We start from the raw sequence: 21,233 nt of genomic DNA, 5'->3' as shown, positions 1-21,233 counted from the left end.
CATTTTAATGACTGTCACAAAATAATGTTTACCAGTTTGTGACAGATAAAGTACACTGAAAAGAATGAGGAAGAGGAATATATGTCCCTGTTCTTCCAACAGCCGCACTCCCCAGAGATAAACAGTGTGTCTTATTTATTCTTCTAGAATGTTCTTAAGCATAAGCACTTACCAGCACAATTCAAGTGTACTTTCCTTTCTTTCTTTCTTCTTTTCAAAGGAGGGCGCAGCTCACAGTGGCCCATGTGGGGATTGAACCGGCAACCTTGGTGTTATTAGCACCACGCTCTAACCAACTGAGCTAACCAGCCACCCCTCAAGTGCACTTTCCAATAAATAGTATTATGCCCTACGATTGTCCTGCAACTTGCAGTTTTTCTCTTTCTGTACCCCAGTCTCTCCATTACTAGCACATATAGCTATTACCACATTTTTTGGATGAACCATAATTTATTCAACAACACTCTTAGGACATTTAAGCTCCTTCCTAATTTGTGCTACTACAAACAATGCTGCAGTGAACATCCTTGTATGCATTTCTCTGTATACTAGTAATTAAATAATGCATCCTTCTTACACAGAACTGGACAAAGAACAAAACAGCCTGTATATGTTTATAAATGATTAAATGAACAGGAGGAACCAAGAGAAGGGACGTGGGAGAAGGAAGTCCCAAGGGGGAAGGAATCTAGAAAAAATAAGAGTGAACTATAAAAACAGCATGTATAATATGACTATTTAAGCACTTATGCATTTGTGAGTATACGTATACAGACATTAAATAAAATTGTTCTAAAAATAAAATAAAAAGTCCTGGTAGAACAGACATTAAATAAAATTGTTCTAAAAATAAAATAAAAAGTCCTGGTAGAACTACTGGATCAAAGCACATGTGCATGTAAAATTTTGATATTGCCAAATTGCCCTCCAAAAAGGTTGAATCAATTTATATTCCCGCCATGACTGCATGAAATTGCCGGTTTCCCTACAAATTTGCCAACTCTGAGTATGATCAAAATTTTTTTAATCTTTGCCAATCTGATATGTGAAAAACAATATCTCATTAAAAAGTTTTCATTTCTTTCAACATAAGTAGTGATTAAAAGTTGAATAAATTTTAATGTCTATGGACCATTTATATTTTTTCCCTGAGTATTACCTTCTATATCTTTTTTTACCCATTTTCTATCCTTTTTTTACCTTTCTAAAATTGATATGTAAAATTTCTTTGTAGAATAAGGAAAATAGGCTTTTATCATAGGTATTACAAATATTTTTGTTTGCTAGTTGTCATTTTATGCTTTCATTTAATATCAAACTTAGAAAGGCATTCCCCACTCCACAATTATTGGAAATAAAGTCCACCTAGTTTTTCTAATATTTTTAATGGTTCCACTTTTTTATTTCTAAATATTTTATCCATGTGTCATTTTTTTTGGTATAAGGAGTGATGAGGTAAGAATACAATTCTTATTTTTTTTCCCAAATGGTCATCCAATTATGTTCAAATTATTTGTTGATCAATGTATCTTTTCTCCACTGATTTGAAATGTCATTTTTATCATGAACTCCATTTTCTTATGCATTTGTGTCTACTTTCAGACTGTGTCCTATGGTTTCTTCTTTCTCCCATATCATACACTTATATGCTTACCTGTGAAAGAGGAAAACAGGGCAGTGTTCCAGGAGAGAGAAGACTTAGAGGAGCTAAGACAACTCTCTTAAAATACCTCCTTATCATGGAGAAGAAAAATACTACATCTGTATATTTCTAGAGGGCAGCACTGTGAACAACTGGGTGGAAGGAACATAATGACAGGTGTGAAGTTCTTCAGAATGAAGAACTTTCTAGCAATTACCCTGTACACGTATTAACAACATATTGTGTTGCTTAATGGAGCTGTATGTTACTGACCACTAACAGAGAGGTTAGATAGAGGATTCATGCATTGGGTAGGAGGCTGGACTCCTATGATTCGAAGATCCCTTTTTACAATTCTCATTTTACACTCTGCAGACTCTAAATGAAATAAACATACACGTTTTGAGAAAGTCATTTTGCAAACAGAGTAGGACTAAACTAATAGAAAATAGATTTTTCAAATCTCACCAATCATCATCCTTGACCTTCGACTGGCCAGGCCCTTTTTTCGAAATGTCCATCTGTAGCCAAGACAAAGTTATACTTTTTAAAGAAAACCAGAACAAATAACACATTTCAACATTCGATATTTATCCTTGAGCATCTTCTTTACCCTGATTTAAGGCCAAAACTTGGCTCTGTGAAATGGCAAATGTTCCAATTTCTTTGTTGCAGTCTGTCTGGATGGAGAAAACCATAGACAAGGAGTAACACACCCCTCTCCTTGCCCCAGCAATCAGAAAGCCTTCGCAGATCAATCGGAAAGCTCAAAGCACATGGCGGCCCTGATGTTGTCACCTCAACCGCCATGTTACGGAGATGTACAAGGAATACCATCATTTATGAGTCGCCAGATAGATTTTCTCCACATTGTAAGGCTTTAGCATGCACTAACCCCACTCAGTCCCCAGCGCAATGCTCTCTTGTCCGCAGATTCCTACAGCCCACATCACCACAGGCCCTCCACTCTGCCTGCGCCTTCACCTCCCTTACCCTCATCTCAGACCTCAAGGATGTCTTCTACCTATCAGGCTTCAACCACATTAGCCTCCCTCAACCCTCCAACACCCTACTCCTGCTCCCAACCAGTCTCACACACACCTGGCCGCCACACCCCACACACACCTCTATCCAACCTCCATCCTCCCCACCCCCATCCTGTCTCTGCAGCATTTACACCCATCAGGTAATCCCTACCCCCAATCCCGCCCCACTCCCCCTCCACACTTCCTTCTTCTCCAACTAATCTTGCTCCAATCAAACTTGGACTCCTCCACTTACCTAGCCCATCCCCTACCACCCCTCCTCAGGTCTTACAGCATCAGGCCCAGACCCCTCTCCTACCCTCTGACCAGTCTTTCCCCAATGGGGCCTCGAATCTCCCACTCACCCCGCACATGACCCCCACCCCACTGTTCCCACCGTCCCTCCTCAGTCTTACATGACCATCAGGCCAAGACTACTCCCCCCACCAGTCTTGCACCTATCAGGGCTCACCTTCCCCACTCACCCCGCCCATACCACTCACCCCCATTCCCACCACTCCTCCTCAGGTCTTACGTGACAATCAAGCTGAGGCCCCCCTCCCCCCACCAGTCTTGCACCAATCAGGACTTGACTCCTCCACTCACCCCGCCTATACCCCCCACCCCTGTCTCCGCCCATCCTCCTCCTGTCTTACTGGACCATCAGGCCGAGACCCCTCCCCCCACCAGTTTTACACCAATCAGGACTCGCCTTCCCCACTCACCCCGCCCATGCCCCCACCCCCACTGTTCCCGCCCTTCCTCCTCCTGTCTTACTGGACCATCAGGCCAAGACCCCTCCCCCCACCAGTTTTACACCAATCAGGACTCACCTTCCCCACTCACCCCGCCCATGCCCCCACCCCCACTGTTCCCGCCTTTCCTCCTCAGGTCTTATAGGACCATCAGGCCGAGACCCCTTCCCCCACCAATCTTACACCAATCAGGACTCGCCTTCCCCACTCACCCCGCCCATGCCCCCACCCCCACTGTTCCCGCTGGTCCTCCTCAGGGCGAGACCCTTTACCCCGCCTCTCAACCCCGGTCAGTTTTGCACCAATCAGGCCTCGAATTTACCACTCGACCCCCCCCTTACACCCTCCCCTCACCGTGCACCTATCAGGCATCAATCAGGCATCGACCCCCCAATACAAACTCCTAGCCACCCCCACCCCCCCACTCCAACCTTAGTCAGCCAGCCTTCCAGAGTAGGTATCGACAACCCCCACACTCCCACTAGCCCTCCATCTTCCCCCACAGACACCCGCCTCACTCCGCAGCCGTTCTTCCACTACTCAGGCCTAGACCCCCCCACACACACACACACACAACCACACGCCGCCTCCCAGGCCTCTATTCCCTCATGCTGCCACTCCTCCAACCCCCCCCCCCAATCCCCATCTTTGACCTAGCAGTCAGTATCACAAACAAAAAAACCCATTTCTTCTGAAAGCCCTTTTTAAAAACTGGAAACAGGCGAAATATTTTGTCAGAATGTCAGTCCCAAGGTTCGTGGACAGTGTCTAGGGCATTTGATAGTCCTGAACTAAATTAAGTCTCAACTAGGATGAGCTTTCAAGAATTTTTGCACTTCACAATCCACGCCAGGCCCAGTTGCCTACCTGCTCCTGCCGCTTCTGGAGTGGGTGATCCCGTTCGCCTCCGAGATCCCGAGCAAATGGAAGAATGGCAGCCTGTGCAATCGTTTTATAGAACTGCCAGTGGGCTGTACTGACATGTTGCTATTCTCCCCGTACCCACCTATCACAGTCCTCCGTGACCACCTATCAAAGCGCAGTCACCGGGCAAATTGAAACTTTGCACGTTGAATTCAAAATTTCGTGCCCAGTCGTACTGCTTCCGGAATCAAGTCCGTCATTTGCAAGGGTTATTATTTCTTTATCCCGAAAGCACCATTTTGTGCAGGGCTCAGACACCCCACCCCCACCCCTAAACCTGTTTCAGTAGTTTGGAAATCCCGAAATTAACTTTTTGGGTGACAGGAAAACTGAGTTGAATCCTCCGTTTCTTCCTTGTGAGGACTTGGGATAAGCGAGGCCGGTTTGTTCCTTGCTTGGACTGCCCAAACCTCTGTTTGCCTGGCCACCAAAGTCCGCCGAGCTGAGGGGGAGGGCACCTAGACCCCCTAGATAAGAGTAAAGCAGCAACCCAGCAGTGCCTGGCAGCACTGATGTTTGCTTCCAAATCCCCGGGAACCTTGGAGATAAAAAGGGGTTGGTTACTTCAAGCCTTTTTCGGCGCTCGCTCCAAACACGGAGAAAAAAAATGGGGGAAGCACATGCTTTCTCGATCGTGCCGTTTGTCTGCCAGACACCTGTATAATTTCTAACTTAAGCATTTGGCCAATAGAATACAAATCGAACATCCCTGCATTTAAAGATACTAATAGCAGTTTGCTTCATGCTAAGCACTGTTCATTCCAAGTGTTTTATGTGGATTTAATCCTTACGACACTTGAAACAGGCGGTGCGGGCACTCTCGCTACTTCACGGCGATCATACACGCAGCTAAGTGGCAGAACTGGGATTCAAACGCCAGCAGCACTCGTTCCAAAACCTACTCTTAGGCACCTAACTGTCTACACATATAAAGGTGCTTTGAGTAGACAGGGAATTGGATAAAACGGGCTTATCATTATAACCTTATGTGCCCCACCAACTTGCAAGTTTACCGCTACAAGCCCCTTGTATAAACACCAGGATTCCGGAACTGTGAGCCTCAGAGATTGGGTCAGGTGAAAAACCTGCACGTTAGCTATAGTTAAGAGCTCTGTGCTTCAAGTAATGAGTGGGGCAGGATTGGAATCCAATCTTAAATTACACAAATTTATTCAATGTGCACAAGCAATTCCTTCAGACTGGAGGCAGTAGCTGAAGTAGACCAGAAGTCCTAATAAAGACAGTGGGGGTCAGAGCTCTCATGAGCAGGCTAGTGGATGCCCTTCTCCCCCCACTATCTTTTAGGAAATAAATTAATCCGTTACGGCTTTGCAGGTCACAACCCACAGAAATTGGGAGGTAAATTACCTGAAATTTTATTTAAAGTGATTTTCATTTATATCTGAGAAAAAACACAGCTGAGCCTGTTCTGGTCCCTGATGCACTGCTACTTGGTTTGGTCCCTCCGTCAACAAGGTGGCCGAGTTCAACCACTGTACAGAACGGGAAGGACAGTCTGCACAAAGAATGAAACTACAGGGTAGTGAAGCCAGCACGGTTCTAAGCAAAACAGGAACAACCGTGAACGGGTGTGCTGCGAGACGCAGGCTTTGTGGTCACCTTAAAGGATCATATGCCACAACCCCACCCCTCCGCCACCCTAGGCTGAGAAAACCCAATCATTCATAATACCACAGCTGCACTAGGGAAATCTGGTCCTTTTGCTGTTTGGAGCTGTCCAAAGGCAGGTTTCATTACTGGATGACCCCATGATTCTGTCCATCACTCAACAGAACACAGACGACATCAGCCACATTAAGGGCAAATCATTCATTTATTGTTTAAAGATCGCAAGACAACATCTGGATTTCTGTAGCACAATTTAAATGTTTTACTTTTTTGATAAAGCAGCGTATAATAAACAATTAGTCTCCAGTAATAGCTATATCTCTATTCAGAATTAAGTCTTCCACAGACATGTTACCTGGAAACAAAAGCCTGTTACAATAAGCAAAGCTTTATCCAGAGCGGCTACTTCTCGTGCCAGGAAAAGTTCATCCCTATAGGAGGAATGATGTGCTATGTAAAATGGCTGTAAGGTCACAGCCTTGAGGGCACTAGAAGTATATTATCCTATTCCACATTAAGTCGTTTGGTGAATTTCAAACATCAGTTTACCTACAACCATGCTGACAACCTTTAATTGATATTTTAATCAGGTAAAAATAAATTAAGAAATCCCTAAACTGATGTTCCATGATTTACATCATTAAAAATTACACAGTTCATTACCATGTAATTCTGGCTAAGAATTACATTTGAGCCTCCTTGCTCAAGTTTTGGTTAACAGTAATAAGAACCTTTCAGAAATTCAAGTTCTTATTAATCAGTAATTTGTCAGCTAGGATACATTCAGGCATCAGCCGCAACTACAGAATAGGTGCAGTGCCTCAGTGCTTTGGAAAGACGGTATAATCTAGGACACTACTAGCAGACAAAAAATGATCTGTTACTGGATAGCATAAGTGCAGTACAGCAAGACAAACACACAGTCATATGTTGGCCTGTTTAAGCCTCAAGCCCTCAATCCTTTGCTGAAATTCAGTAATTTTATTCCTATGGTTTTTAATACCAAGAACTCAAGCTCCAGGAGGGCTCAAGTCTAATTTGTACTCCAAACCTAGCAGCAGTACAGGTTGCTACTACTGCGGCCGAGTCCATAGACTTCAAGACCACGTCCAGAAGACAGTTATTATAAAATACCCTATAAGGTCTGAAAAAATTACTCATATACATAGCTGGTCCTTCAGAGCTTTTTACCTAGAACATGCTTTTTGATGAAAGTTACTTAATATATTCACACTAATTGTGACTTATGATCAAATATTTGAATACTTACCTGGGATTTCATTTCTGCTGACAGAAATAGGAAGAACAGGACTCACTTTAAAAAACAAACCTTAGAAAGGAAGGTAAAAATCTTATCACATACTATCTCTTCTGGAAGCAGCATAGATGGGCAGTTGAAGGTAAAACACTGGTGAAATAGGTCAAAACCAGGCCAAAAAAATCTCTATTATCATCAATGACAGTACCACAACTGTGCCCTTCATAATTAATAATCATTCCTAAGAATTTTCATTTGGCACCAGATGATGTGTTTTAGAGAAACACTCTGGGATGTTCTGTATCAGACTGGGTTTTGTTAGCTGAGTTCCAGGAGAATTTTTAAAGTAGGGGGAGGGGAAGAGAAGGAAATGGACCAGGAAACAATTCTGAATCATCACCAACAAAGCACTGATAGCTCCAAACATTAGGTCAGACACTAAAATAACTGATATAGGCTCAAGTGGTTTATAAAACCTATAAAAAGACTACACCAGCAAAGTCCCCATTAATCGGTCGAGTTCAGAAACTAAAACAAGGAGCGACACTTTAGGTTAAAACCTTATCTGAAGAGAATCATATACACTCCACATGAATAAAAACACCTGAAACCAAACATTTTTAAAAGTTCCAATACCCCAAATATAAAGAAAAGAATTAATTCAGAAGATTCAATCAATCCATGGAATCATACAACGGCTGGACAATCTCAGTCTCCCTCCGTATTGACCATCCCATGGAAGAGCAGAGAGAGCTGACCTTCCAGACCTCTGCATCGCCTGGCTGCTGATAATTCTATGGTGATTCTTGTGCAACCGCAGTTTCCCATCTCTTGCATTTCTCCCTATCATGCAGGAAGCAAGTCTGGCTGTGCTATTCTATTTTCATTCTGTCACCCATCTGCAACACGGTACTGTCCACACAAGTAAAAAGTACATCATCAGTTCCCTTTCCCCAGAAGCCTGAGGCTCAGGTACAGGGGTACTTTTCTCGTGCATGGCTTTTCTTTAGGCGGACTCAGTGACTTCAACGGGCTTAATCATATGGTCAGGTTTGTTGCCAGCAGCATAGTGCTCCCACATCTGTAGGTACAGCCGCTCCAGTTCCATTGTGTACTGTTTGGTGTTGAACAGAGGGCTAGATATTCTCTGCTTCCAGACTTTGCCACGAATCTTCTTCAGGCTGGGTAATTAAAACAAAAAGAGAGTGCCGAGTTTACAGACAGCGCAGAAACTCAGAACTAGTCCCCGTAAGTCCCTAGTGACCTTGCGGGTGACATAGACGACCAAACTGCACAGCACGTTCTCTTCTGACTGGCTCCTTTACATCAATGCTGAAAAGGGGAGGCTCGCACCTAACACAATGCTAACACTTGTAATCGAGTTCACCTTCACACCCTCTGAAAAAATGTAGTTCTTTCCTGAACAAGTATAGCCAAGAGATACCACACTTTCTCCATTTCACCTCATTTCTACCTTTAAAATAAAAACAAGAATTGGCAATGACACAGGTCTATGCCTATGTACCAATGGCAAAAACGTAAACTGCTTACCCTCTTGGTAAGCGACTTAGCACTGGGTATGTTAAGAACCTTAAATGTTCATAGCACTCTGACCATCGATAACACTTTTAAGTCTATCGAAAAGAAATAATTGGAGATGCAGACTCCCGGCGTTGCAAAGATGTTCACTGAAGCACCATTTACAATAGCTAAGGCAAAGACATAAAAGGAAGTATTCAGCTGACGAACATTTTGAGGAAATAGAAAATCACTCAAAGGGGAAAATGCAGCATGTCTACTGCCATAATTTTTCACTTGTACATGAACAGAGCTGTTCATTTAGATATAAAAAAGTGCTCCTAATATCACCACGACTATGGTTCTGTTCAGAAACGGGAAGAAAATCAATTCTGGGAACAGAGGGGAGAAAATTCTCTCTGTCCCCCCTTCTGAATATATCATTTGTCATGGGATTATTCTTACATGGAGAGAATTATTACTTGAGAACCAGAAGCTGGAACACTTCTGTGCATTTTTAAAAACAATAAAAAAGTTGCTTTAATGTTTGTTGTGACAGAACTACTAAAATGGCTGTGCATATCTTACCTGCTCTCAACCCAACCATGACCATTATGAATGCTACCTTCCAAATAAAAACGTTTTGGGTTCTTTTTTTTTAAGTTCTGTATGTCAATAGGAGAATGGTTAAACTGTGGTCCATCCATACAATGAAATACTCCTCGGCAATAAAAAGGAATGAATACTGATAAAAGTGATAACATGGATGAATCTCAAAACATTATGCTGAGTGACAGAAGCCTTTAAGTATACAGGCTGCGTGGTTCCATTTGTATAAGGTAAAACTAATTTATGGTGGGGGAAAAAATTCAGAACATAGTGCTTGTCTGAGGCTTGCGGAGGGGACCAAATGAGAAGGAACATAAAGGAACTTTCTGACGTGATGGCAATGTTCTCTATCTTATTAGGGGTTTGGGTTATAAAGGTATTTCTCAAAAGTAATGTAAGACTTGTATGTGCCACTGTATACAAATTCCACCTCAAAGAAAAATTAAACTCTAGTTGATGATGTCCAGCTGAAGTATTTAGGGAGAAGTGCTGATGCCTGCAATTTACTTCAAAATGTATGATGATGGATGCTAGATGAATAGACGGATAGAAGAATAAACAGATGGATATGATTTGATAAAGCAAGCATAGTAAATGTTAGTGGTAGACTCTAGATGGTAGGTATGGAAGTATAAAATTAATATTTTTCATAACAAAATATTGGGATAAAGTATTGTATGAAATCAACTATGCTCCAAAAAGTAAAAAAAAAAAACCACTAAATTATTTACTGTAGTTATCTCTGGGATGATGGACATGAATCTTAGTCTTTTTAATGCCTGAGGTCAAAATTTTCACTCACTTTTCTTGGATGTATATGATGATCAATGGAGAAAATTATGAAAATAAATGAATGCTTAACATGTGTTGAATACCTACAATGTACCAATAACTATTGTGTTTTACGTGGACCATCTTTTTTTAACCCTCTCAACTCTGCAAGGTAGGTACTATCATTTAGCCCCGTTTTTCAGATGGAAAAACCAAGGCACAGAGAGCCTAATTTGCCCAAAGTCACAAAGTTTGTAGGTGGGAGAGCCTGGATTGAAATTCAAACAATCTGACTCAAAGAGGGTGCTTCCTTCAAGTTCTATATAATATACAGAAAAACACAAAGAAAAAAAATCACACTTAACGCCCAAAGAAAAACTTCAGTTAAGAGATAAACACTTACTTCACTGTATGGATAAAGCATCATGTATCTAAGCATCACCCCTTTAATTCCCACCCATTTGGGGGGCATTTAAGTTACACTTTTTTTTTATGCTACAGTGAAGATATGGCCATTATTAGTGTAATGCTCTCTTTTTTTTTTTCCTCAAGGATCTTAAAACTGCAGAAGGGTTGTACCAATTTATTCACCAATGTAATGAAAGGCCAGTGACTCAATGCTCACTCATCACTGGTAGCATATTAGAAATCTATTGTTTTTACAGGCAAATAATGGGTATGCCTCAATGTCATTTTAATTTACATTTCTACTACAGAGGCTGAAACTTTCTCTTGTTAACCATTTGTAGTTCTACTTCAGTGGGTTGTGTGGTTATTTCCTTATTTACTTTCCTATTAAGGGATTTAAAATGAAAATGTCTTTGTATAGCCAGGCTACTAATATTTGACATAAAAAAACAAAGACTTTTTCCCCTCGTATTTGCCTGTTAGTTTTTTTTGACTTACTTTCATTCAGCCTTTTTACTCTTTACACAGTAAAATCTATTGATCACTTCATTTATGAAAGTTTAGAAAGTTCTTGTTCCATCCAGAGATCATACAACTAATTGACCTATTTTAATTGCATTTTATAACACCTATATTCTCTCTAAATTTTCCTGAGCCCCTTCACTTTGCCATACCATTTGTCCACAGAGAAGTTTACTTACTATTCTAGATCAGTTCCCAGTTTCACAGCTATGTCTTCATATTCTTGTCTGTTTTTAGCAATAAGCTCAAGACAACCTAAACAAGTGAGCTGGGAAGCCGCAACTCGAGAAGCAAGAGTCTCTCCTATAATAAGAAAGAACAATCGCACAACTGAGAATGCAAATAGCACGTGGTTATTAGTGTTATTTATATTAAGTATCCACACAACGCAGATGGGGGGGAGAATGGGGCCAAGTGCTCAGACTTGAACAAGTCTCTTTTTTGATCATCCTGCCCCAAATGGTGCTTCTCGTGTACACAATTTCACCTGGAACTGCCTTCCCCAAAGGAGATTCTAAAAAGATCAAGGAAGACTACAACGATTTGTGAACAACTTACCTGGCATGGTCACCATGGGTGTCCCCGCCCAGAGGACATCCATCCCTGTGGTGTGCCCATTACAGAGTGGGGTATCCAGGCAGACATCAGCCAGCTGGCCCCTCCTGACATGTTCCTCTTTAGGAGCAACAGGTGAAAAAATGATCCGGTTCTGGGGAAGGCCCATGTTTTGCGCATACTGTTGAATATTGGGTTCTCCTACGGCTGGGAAACGCAACAGCCACAGCACACTATTAGGGACTCGCTTCAGAATCTAAAACAGGGAAATAAGAATAAATATTAAGAACAGCTCTGTCTTTCTCCAGAAAGATTCCTATAGATCGCTAATAAACAGATGGCTAGGAGATAAAGCAAGGAAAGAATTATTACTGTAGAACCAGAAGCTGGAACACTCCTGTGCATTTTTAAAAGCAGTTAATAAAAAGGTTGCTTTAATGTTTGTTGTGACAGAACATTCTACCAGACTCTATTCTTCTCATCCAGATAGCAGCCAACTGTGAACTGAGTCTTTCCTTCACATAGACAAATTAGATCAACTGAATTGTAGGTTCCTGTTCTGCTAAGCTGTCCCCAAAGTTACAAGAATGAGAAGACTGACGTAAAGAAGACATAAAACCAGCTAACTGGCAAAATCTGAGGCAGCTGTGCCCCATGGAAACTAATACCGAGGTAGTTTTCTTGAGCAGACAGGAATTTTCCATTTCCTATTTTAAATCCCCTACCACAACACATCAAAGCGTGAGCTCACACTGGCCTAATCTAGATCAGGTGTCAGTAGGCTTCTCTGTAAAAGACCAGAGAGCAAGTATGTTTGGCTTTGTTGCCACAGACTCTGTCATAACTGCTCAATTTTCCACTGTCATTAGACAATATGTAAACAAGTAGGTGTGTGGTTGTGTGTCAATAAAATTTTATTTACGGGGCGGCTGGATGGCTCAGTTGGTTAGAGCACAAGCTCTGAACAACAGGGCTGCAGGTTTGATTCCCAAAATGGATCCGTGAGCTGTGCCCTCCACAACTAGATTAAAGACAAAGAGCTGCCACTGAGCTTCCAGAGGGGCGGCTGGATGGCTCAGTTGGTTAGAACGCAAGCTCTCAACAAGGTTGCCGGTTCAATTCCCACATGGGACGGTGGGCTGCACCTCCTGCAGCTAAAGACTGAAAACAGTAACTGGACTTGGAACTGAGCTGCACCCTCTACAACTAGATTGAAGGACAATGACTTGGTGCTGATGGGCCCTGGAGAGACACACTGTTCCTCAATATTCCCCAATAAAGTTTATTTACAAAATTTTTTATTTACAAAAACAGGCAGTGGGTGGATCTGGCCCACAGGCCAGTTTGCCAACCCCCAACTTCGATCTGCATCTACTCAATGTATCATACAAGTTCATCATTCCTTCTCTAAAAGGCATGGGGACAGATGAATTTCAGATTTTTAAAAAGTTGTACAGTGTATATATGTTATTTAACACCCTCAGCAGCAACTCCCTGTAAACAAACACTTAAGTACCTCTGCACTGAGACATAGGAATAGTCACACTAAATGAAATAAATAAAAGACCACAAACAGCATAGTTCAAGCAGTTCGGCTGCCAAGTCAATTTGCCACAAACTTATGGCAACAATTTTGGTTTTCAGATTTTTCTGAACACTGGGAAGTGAAGATTAAGGGATAGTAAACCTACACTCATTTGCTCCCTCTTCTCCTTCACCTTCCTCTCCTAAGAAAAACAATTAATCAACCAGGCGTTCTCTCCCTTTTATTAGCTCTACGGGATAAGAAGCAACTATGGACAGCACCATTTAGAACCCTCCGAGATCCTGCTTATGCACACAGGTCTGATGAAGTGAGAAAGGTAATGGCATAAATTGATTCCTTCCCGGTTATAAGTCTCCAATATCATGAGAAAGTTAAACACGGACGCATGTGCATGACAGCTGTTGCTATCAGTTTAGACTACAGGTTGGCAAACTACAGCCTGTGAGCCAAATTGGGCATGTTGCCAGTTTCTGTAAGTCAAATTTTATTGGAACACACATACATGCATTCATTTATATAATGTCTATGATGTTTTCCTGCTACAGTGACTGAGTTGAGTAGATCTAACAGAGCATAGACTGCAAAACTGAAAATATCTGCCATCTGGCCCTTTAAGAAAACGTTTGCTGATCTCTGGGTTTGAACACACAAATTTAAAAGGTTCATAAGGTAATATTTAGACACTGGAAAGAGAAATTTTAAAAAATGGCTGAAAAAGCTACAACGCTTTTGGAGAGTCAAAATGAGCACAAGAGGACTTCCAGTCAAGACCGTGGGGTAAACACTGTGCTGGCTCCACTCAGGACCACATCAAAATCACAACTAAATGACAGAACAACCATTCGTAAGGACCACCTGAAGTCTAGCTGAACAGAAGTCCTATAACTAAGGACATGCAGAAGAAGCCACCTCGAGACTGGTAGGAGGGGCGGAGACATGGGCAAAGCAGGCCTCACACTCACGTGTGGTGGTTGGGAAACGGGCTGTCTAGTTGCGGAGGTCCCTCTGCGGAGCGAGGGGTCCCAGTCCCACACCTGGCTCCTCAGCTCAGGGCACCAGTGCCAGGAAAAGGAGTCCCTATAACATCTGGCTGTGAAAACCAGCAGGAATCCTGTCTCAGAGAGACAAAGGGCTGCAGGAGACCAGGACACACTGCTCTTAAATGGCTGGCACACAAACTCACTTGCTCTAAACTCCAGCACAGGAGCAGCAGCTCGAAAAGCACCAGGGACACACGGGGAGGAACTGAACTAACTTCGGGGCAAGGGCCGGAGGGGCAGGGGTCGGAGCAACGCTCTCTGAGGCTGGAAGTGCTGGCAGGCGCCATTGCTGCTTTGTGGAGCTCTCCTCGCACCCAGCCGGCCAGGTGCAGGCACACACCAAGTCTGTGCTCTCCATAAATCTGGCTAACACCATTCAACCTGCGCAAAGGACAAACTCGGCTGGCACCAGAGTCCTGCTAAAGTGACTCCTTTTCTGAGAGGTCAGCCTCCCTCACATCAGTTTGTCTGCTGTCGTCACAGCCAACCCTCACATCCTCAGTCAGCCTGAGGATCAATCCCATCCACTTAACGTGCCAGCAGCAACTGAGGCCCAACTACAGCAGGAAGGCACACAAGGGACACAGCTGGAGCACCCGGCTCAGGTGACCAGGGAGACTGCCAGGGCCCCACAGGACCAACTACAAAAGGCCAAACAGCCAAGACTGGGAGACTTAGCAGCCCTACCTATGACACAGAACAAACACAGGGAGGCAGCCCAAATGGGGAGACAAAGAAACATGTTCCAAATGAAAGAACAAGACAAAACTCCAGAAAAGAACTAAACAAAATAGAGACAAGCAATCCATGAGATGCAGAGTTCAAAACACTGGTTATTAGATGCTCAGTGACCTCAGTGAGAACTTCAACAGAGAGATAGGAAACATAAAAAAAGAACCAGTCAGAAGTGAAGAATAACTGAAATGAAGAATGCATTAGAGGGAATTAACAGTAGATTAGATGAAGCAGAGGATCGAATCGATTTAGTAGGTAGCAGAAAACACCCAATCGTAATAGAAAAAAAAAAAAGAGAGAGAGAGAGAGAGAGAGAGAGAGAGAAAAGAATCCAAAAAATGAGGTGAGTTTAAGGGGCCTCTGGGATAATAACCTCAAGTGCTAACAACATTCACATCATAGTGGTACCAGAAGGAGAAGAGAGACAGCAAGGGATTGAAAACCTATTTGAAGAAATAATGACTGAAAACTTTCCTAACCTGGCAAAGGAAATAGACCTATACAAGCCCAGGAAGCACAGAGTCCCAACAAGATGAAACCAGAGAGGCCCACACCAACACACATCATAATTAAAATGATAAAAGTTAAAGACAAAGAGAATTTTAAAAGCAGCAAGAGAAAAGCAGTTAGTTACCTACAAGGGAGCCCCCATAAGGCTGTCAGCTGATTTCTCAACAGAAACTTTGCAGGCAAGAAGGGATTGGCAGGAAATATTCCAAGAAAAGAAAAGCAAGGACCTACAACCACGATTACTCTCCTCAGCAAAGCTATCATTTAGAATTGAAGGAGAGATAAAGAGCTTCCCAGACAAGAAAAAGCTAAAGGAGTTCATCATCACTCAATGAGTATTACAAGAAATGTTAAAAATAATTCTTTAAGTAGAAAACAAAAGATCAAAATATAAATAAGAAAATATAGAAAAGAAAAAAATCTCACTGACAAAAGCAAACAACAAAAGCCACGGATCAACCAATTATAAAGCAGTACAAAGGTTAAAAAAAAAACAAAAATAGGAAGGTCATGTGTAATTACAACAATAAATTAAGGAATACACATAAACACATCCATAAAAGATATTAAAAATGACAAAAACAAAACGTGAAGGGGGTGAGTAAAAGTTGTAGTGAACTTAGAATGTGCTTGAATTTAAGCATCCAGCAACTTAAAATAGACGGCTACAAACACAGCTTGTTATATATGAAGCACATGCTAACCGCAAACCAAAAATCTCTAAGAGATATGCAAGAAATAAAGAGAAAGCAATCCAAGCATAACACTAGAAAGTCATCAACATACAAGAAAGCAAGAGAATAAGAAACAAACTGAAAAAAAAAATCAGTAAACAATAAAATAGCAACTACATACCTATCAATAATTACTTCAAATGTAAATGGACTAAATGCTCCAATGAAAAGACACAGGGTGGCTGAAGAAATTAAAAACAAGACCCACACATATGTGGCCTACAAGAGACCTACTTTCAGATCAAGACAAACAGACTAAAAGGAAAGGGATGGAAAAAGCTATTCCATGAACATGGAAACAAATAAAATAGCTGGGTAGCAATACTTATATCAGACAAAATAATCTTTAAAAGAAAGGTTGCAACAAGAGACAAAGGACATTTCAAGATAAAGCGATCAATTTAACCAGAAGATAGAACTCTTATAAACACACATGCATGCAAGGTAGGAGCACCTAAATATATAAAGCAAATCTGATGGACATAAAGGGAGATCAACAGTAATACAGTCATCATAGGGGACTTTAACACCCCCACTGACATCACAGGTTACATCTTCCAGACAGAAAGTCAACAAGGAAACAGCAGCCTTAAATGACACATTAGAGTAGATGGACTTAACTGATATTTTTACATTTCACCCAAAAGCAGCAGAATAGCCATTCTTTTCAAGCGCACATGGAACATTTTCCAAGATGGACCACATGTTAGGCCACAAGTCTGAATAAATTTAATGAGATTAAAATCGTACCGCACATTTTCTCCGATCACAATGGTCTGAAACTAGAAATCAATTACAAGAAGAAAAGTGAAAAACATACAAACATGTAGAGGCTAATTAACATTCTATTAAACAATGAATGTGTTAACAGGAAGGATCAAGGAGGAAATGAAAGGATACCTTGAGTCAAATGAAAATGAAAACACAACAACCCAAAATCTATGGGACACAGGTAAAGAAGTTCTAAGAGTGAAATAAATAGCAATACAGGCCTACCTCGAGAAAAAAGAAAACTTAAAACAATCTAGCTTTACACCTACAGGAATTAGAAAAAGAACAACAACAAAAGGCCAAAGTGAGTAGAAGGCAGGAAATAATAAGGATCAGAGCAGAAATAAATGAAATAGATTCTTGGAGGGAAAAAAAGCAATGAAACCAAGAGCCGGTTATTTGAGAAGATAAACAAAATTGATAAACCTTTAGCCTTATTGATCAAGAAAAAGAGAGGACCCAAATAAACAAAATTAGAAATGAAACAGAAGACAAGCAACACCACAGAAATACAAAGGATTATAAAGAAAATGCTATGAACAGTTAGTTATATGCCAACAAATTGGACAACCTGGAAGAAATGGATAAATTGCTAGAAACATAAATCTTCCAAGACTGAATCAGGAAGAAAGAGAAAATCTGAATAGACTGATAACTACTAATGAAATCAAGTCAGTAATCAAGTAACTCACAAACAAAAACCCTGGACCAGATGGCTTCAAAGGTGAATTGTACCTAACGTTCAAAGAAGAAATTAACAGCTATGCTTCTCAAACTATTCCCAGAAGTTCAAAGAGGGAAGGCTCCCAAGCTCATTTTACGAGGCCAGCATTACCCTAATACCAAAACCAGACAAAGACGTTACAAAAAAACAAAACTATAGGCCGATATCCTTGATGAACATAGATACACAAATACTGAACAAAATATTAGTAACCTGAATTCAGCAACACATTAAAAAGATCATACAGCATGATCAAGTGGGATTTATTCCCGGGATGCAGTATTAGTTACAATAGCCAAGATATGGAAAGAACCTAACTGTCCATTGATAGACTATTGGATAAAGATGTTACACACACACACAGAAATCGAGTATTATTCAGCCATAAAAAAGAATGAAATTTTGCACTTGCAACAACATGGATGGACCTAGAAATTTATTATGCTAAGTGAAGTAAGTCAGAGGAACACAAATACCATACGATTCACTTATATGTGGAATCTAATAAACAATAAATGAGCAAACAAAAGAGAAACAGACTCGAGAACAAATTGATGGTTGCCAGATGGGAGAGGGTTTGGGGGGCTGGGTGAGAAAGGTGAAGGAATTAAGAGGTACAAACTCGTAGTTACAAAATAGTCCCAGGGATGTGAAATACAGATAGGGAATATAGTTGATAATATTGTAATAACTATGTGTGGTATCAAATGGGTACTAGACTTAATGGGGGGATCACTTTATAAGTTACATGTCTAATCACTATGTTGTATGCCTGAAACTAATATTGTATGTCAACTCTAATTGGAAAACAGATTTAAAAACAATGAGCACAGCAGCTCCTGAATGGGGGTGGGGGTAACCTCAGCAAGATGGCCTGTATACACATCTCCACATACTCACATTTGCCCACATCTGCAAAGTAGAAGGGTCAATTTTATATAACTGATTGAAGTTACAGTACACAATAGCATCTTCGGGTAACCCGTACTGAGAACGTGTGGTCACAATAATGGTACGGGGAACCTCCTCTCCAGTGGCAGCCTTATTGTTGATCTAGAATAAGGAAAAGAATGTGACGATTATATTTAAAGTCAGCGTAGCTCGGTATTTTTTAATCAGTAAAGAATCCCTTAAAATGGTATAACCATTAAGTCTTGTCATGAGAAAATATTCATGGCATATTAAGTTAAAAAGAAAAAAAGTTACGGCATAATCTTAATTTGGGGTATTGCACTATGAAACTTCTCTAGTGAAAAAGTGCTTTTCGAAGCCCTATGAACTCAACAGCAAGCTTTTGCTCACTCTCTTCACGAATGAAATGCCCTTTTCTAAATTACACCCACCCTCCAAGGCTAACCTTAAATGATCACTCCAAACAATCTCCACAAAGACTGTGTGTGTCCCTGCACGCTGATCACTGTTTCTGAGCATCTTATGTGCCCAATTGTAGTCTCACCCTGCAGCTTCCACACACTGGGGTACTGCCGTACACTGCTGTATAACCATTCCAGGCGTGTATGGACCTTTCATACCCGTGGCCACTGTGTTCTGCACTCACAATCCTTTGTCCCTGTGCATTTCAAGAACTATACTTTTTTTAAAGTCAAGCATGTCTGCCCTTGTGTTTCCAATGCCAGTCAAGCAGAGGGGAAAAAACACATCAGTCTTTGCAGCCCGACACACATTGGAAGCGATTATTATTAATTCCCTTAGCTCCTATTAAGGAGCTCGCTTGTGAGCAGACTTCATTTTGAGCACCCTTTGTGTAAACTGTTGGACACTAAAACTGTTAACTCCTAAGAGGTCAGAGTTCTTTGCCTTACGATCTTGACATACTTACATAGTCACTCAAGTATGTAATATATAGTATTTATTGAGCACATACTACATTACTGTGGTTAACACAGGCCCCTGAAGTAATTCAATTCAGTTGCAAATACAAAACCAGTCAATCATAATGTGTTATGCTGCATGTAAAGCTATATCCCAAATATTACAGAAGTTACAGTACACAGTGACATCAGGGAATTGCAAATGAAAACCACAATGAGGTATCACCTCACTCCTGTCAGCAAGGGTATCATCAATAAATCCACAGACAAGTACTGGTGAGGATGTGGAGAAAAGAGAACCCTCGTGCACTGTTGGTGGGGCTGTAAATTGGTGCAGCCACTATGGAAAATAGTATGGAGGCTCCTCAAAACATTAAGAATAGAACTAACATATGACCCAGAAATTCCACTCCTGGGAATATACCCAAAGAAATCTGGGGATAAAGACAGGAATGGATTCCTGGAGGAACTCTCTAAACTAAACGTCTTAAAGATGAGTAAGAGTTAACTAAGGAGAGGATGAGTTAGTTACAGAAGCAAGTTCCCCATTATTAAAAGTAAAGCAGCAGGCCAGGAATAACAAGATTATTAACACAAATTCTCATTAAGTAAACTGCTGGCTCAATCCAGGAGACTTAAAATCACAAACAATATAAGATACTAATTTCTAGTGAATTCATTTCCTCATCTATAAAACAGGGATAAAGATGCTTACCTCCTAGACTTATTATGCAATTTAAAGGAGATAAATGCACACTTGGTAGTACCTGTTATGTTCTAGTATTCTCTTCTCACCTGGGTAGTTGCCAGTCCATTGCTAATACTGAATCCATTAATTGTTATCTGAATTTGTCCTCTGTTAATCATTTCAATAACTGCTTCTGCTATAGTATTCATAGGAATAACTGGCATATTAAGAGCTGTACTACTGCTGTCTGCATTGTCTCCTCCATCAGGACATTTCATCTTTAAAAAAAAAGAAAATCACACAAAATGTGTCTCATTAGGGAAAAGATCCCAAATGCAGATAACTTCATTTCAGTGACAATATTGACCAGGGTCTGACCTTAACAATTTTCACATCTGGTAGACTATCAAGAAATGCTTTGAGGTCGATGCCATTCAGAACAATCCGATTGTCATAAATGTGTCCATTGGACTTAAAATCGATGACTGCCTTTTTCTAAGGGAAAAACAGATTTCACACATGTCTTTTAGGATGCATAAGGACAACAGCAAGAAAATAAATGACTACAGTTCTTTGCGATTCCCCCATAGCACTGTTTTTCTACCTACCTTCAGATGAGGGAACATATTGGCATGATCACCAATAAAGAAAGTGTGGGGCATATAAGCCAGTTTCTCAGAATATTGCTCAGCAACTTCAGCCGGTGAAGTTTCCTGATCAGTGATGATATAATCCATGAAAAGTGCACCACTAGTCCCAGGGTATCCCAGCCACATTGCCTAAAAGGAAAAAAAAAAATCCGATCAAAAACTAAGAACCTTCATCCAAACGGTTCAAAACTTATTAAATAGACAGACAAAAAGGAGGACTGACCAGTTGTCAAGAGCAATCAAATAGTATTTTAGACTTAACCTTCTAAGTGCTAAAATGTTTTTGCAATTTATAAAACAGAACAACTATTTATAGCCAGCTGTGACCTGCACGTCTCCATATATATGTATCTGTGGCCACTGTGTTCTACTTACACAATTCTCTGA

The 21,233-nt window shown here is 41.0% G+C and overlaps 1 protein-coding gene across 2 annotated transcripts in view; it reads right to left on the bottom strand.

Annotated features, from left to right (window-relative positions):
• Nucleotides 1-6,161: 6,161 nt before the first annotated feature.
• The window catches only part of OGT (O-linked N-acetylglucosamine (GlcNAc) transferase), a 40,004-nt gene continuing 24,932 nt past the window's right edge, over nucleotides 6,162-21,233 (bottom strand). For both annotated transcript variants that reach the window (XM_019747969.3, XM_019747968.3), the window contains exons 16-22: nucleotides 20,805-20,975; nucleotides 20,575-20,691; nucleotides 20,304-20,474; nucleotides 18,577-18,729; nucleotides 11,620-11,872; nucleotides 11,241-11,364; nucleotides 6,162-8,414 (exon numbers count right to left, since the gene is read on the bottom strand). In XM_019747969.3, the coding sequence (XP_019603528.1) occupies nucleotides 8,240-8,414; nucleotides 11,241-11,364; nucleotides 11,620-11,872; nucleotides 18,577-18,729; nucleotides 20,304-20,474; nucleotides 20,575-20,691; nucleotides 20,805-20,975 (1,164 nt within the window). In that variant the 3' untranslated portion in view covers nucleotides 6,162-8,239. The remainder of the gene's footprint in view (nucleotides 8,415-11,240; nucleotides 11,365-11,619; nucleotides 11,873-18,576; nucleotides 18,730-20,303; nucleotides 20,475-20,574; nucleotides 20,692-20,804; nucleotides 20,976-21,233) is intronic.

This window comes from Rhinolophus sinicus, chromosome 18 (genome assembly GCF_057876585.1).
Source record: "Rhinolophus sinicus isolate RSI-liver-muscle chromosome 18, RSI-T2T, whole genome shotgun sequence".
NCBI classification, from domain to species: domain Eukaryota; kingdom Metazoa; phylum Chordata; class Mammalia; order Chiroptera; family Rhinolophidae; genus Rhinolophus; species Rhinolophus sinicus.
This window is presented reverse-complemented; position numbering and strand designations above follow the sequence as displayed.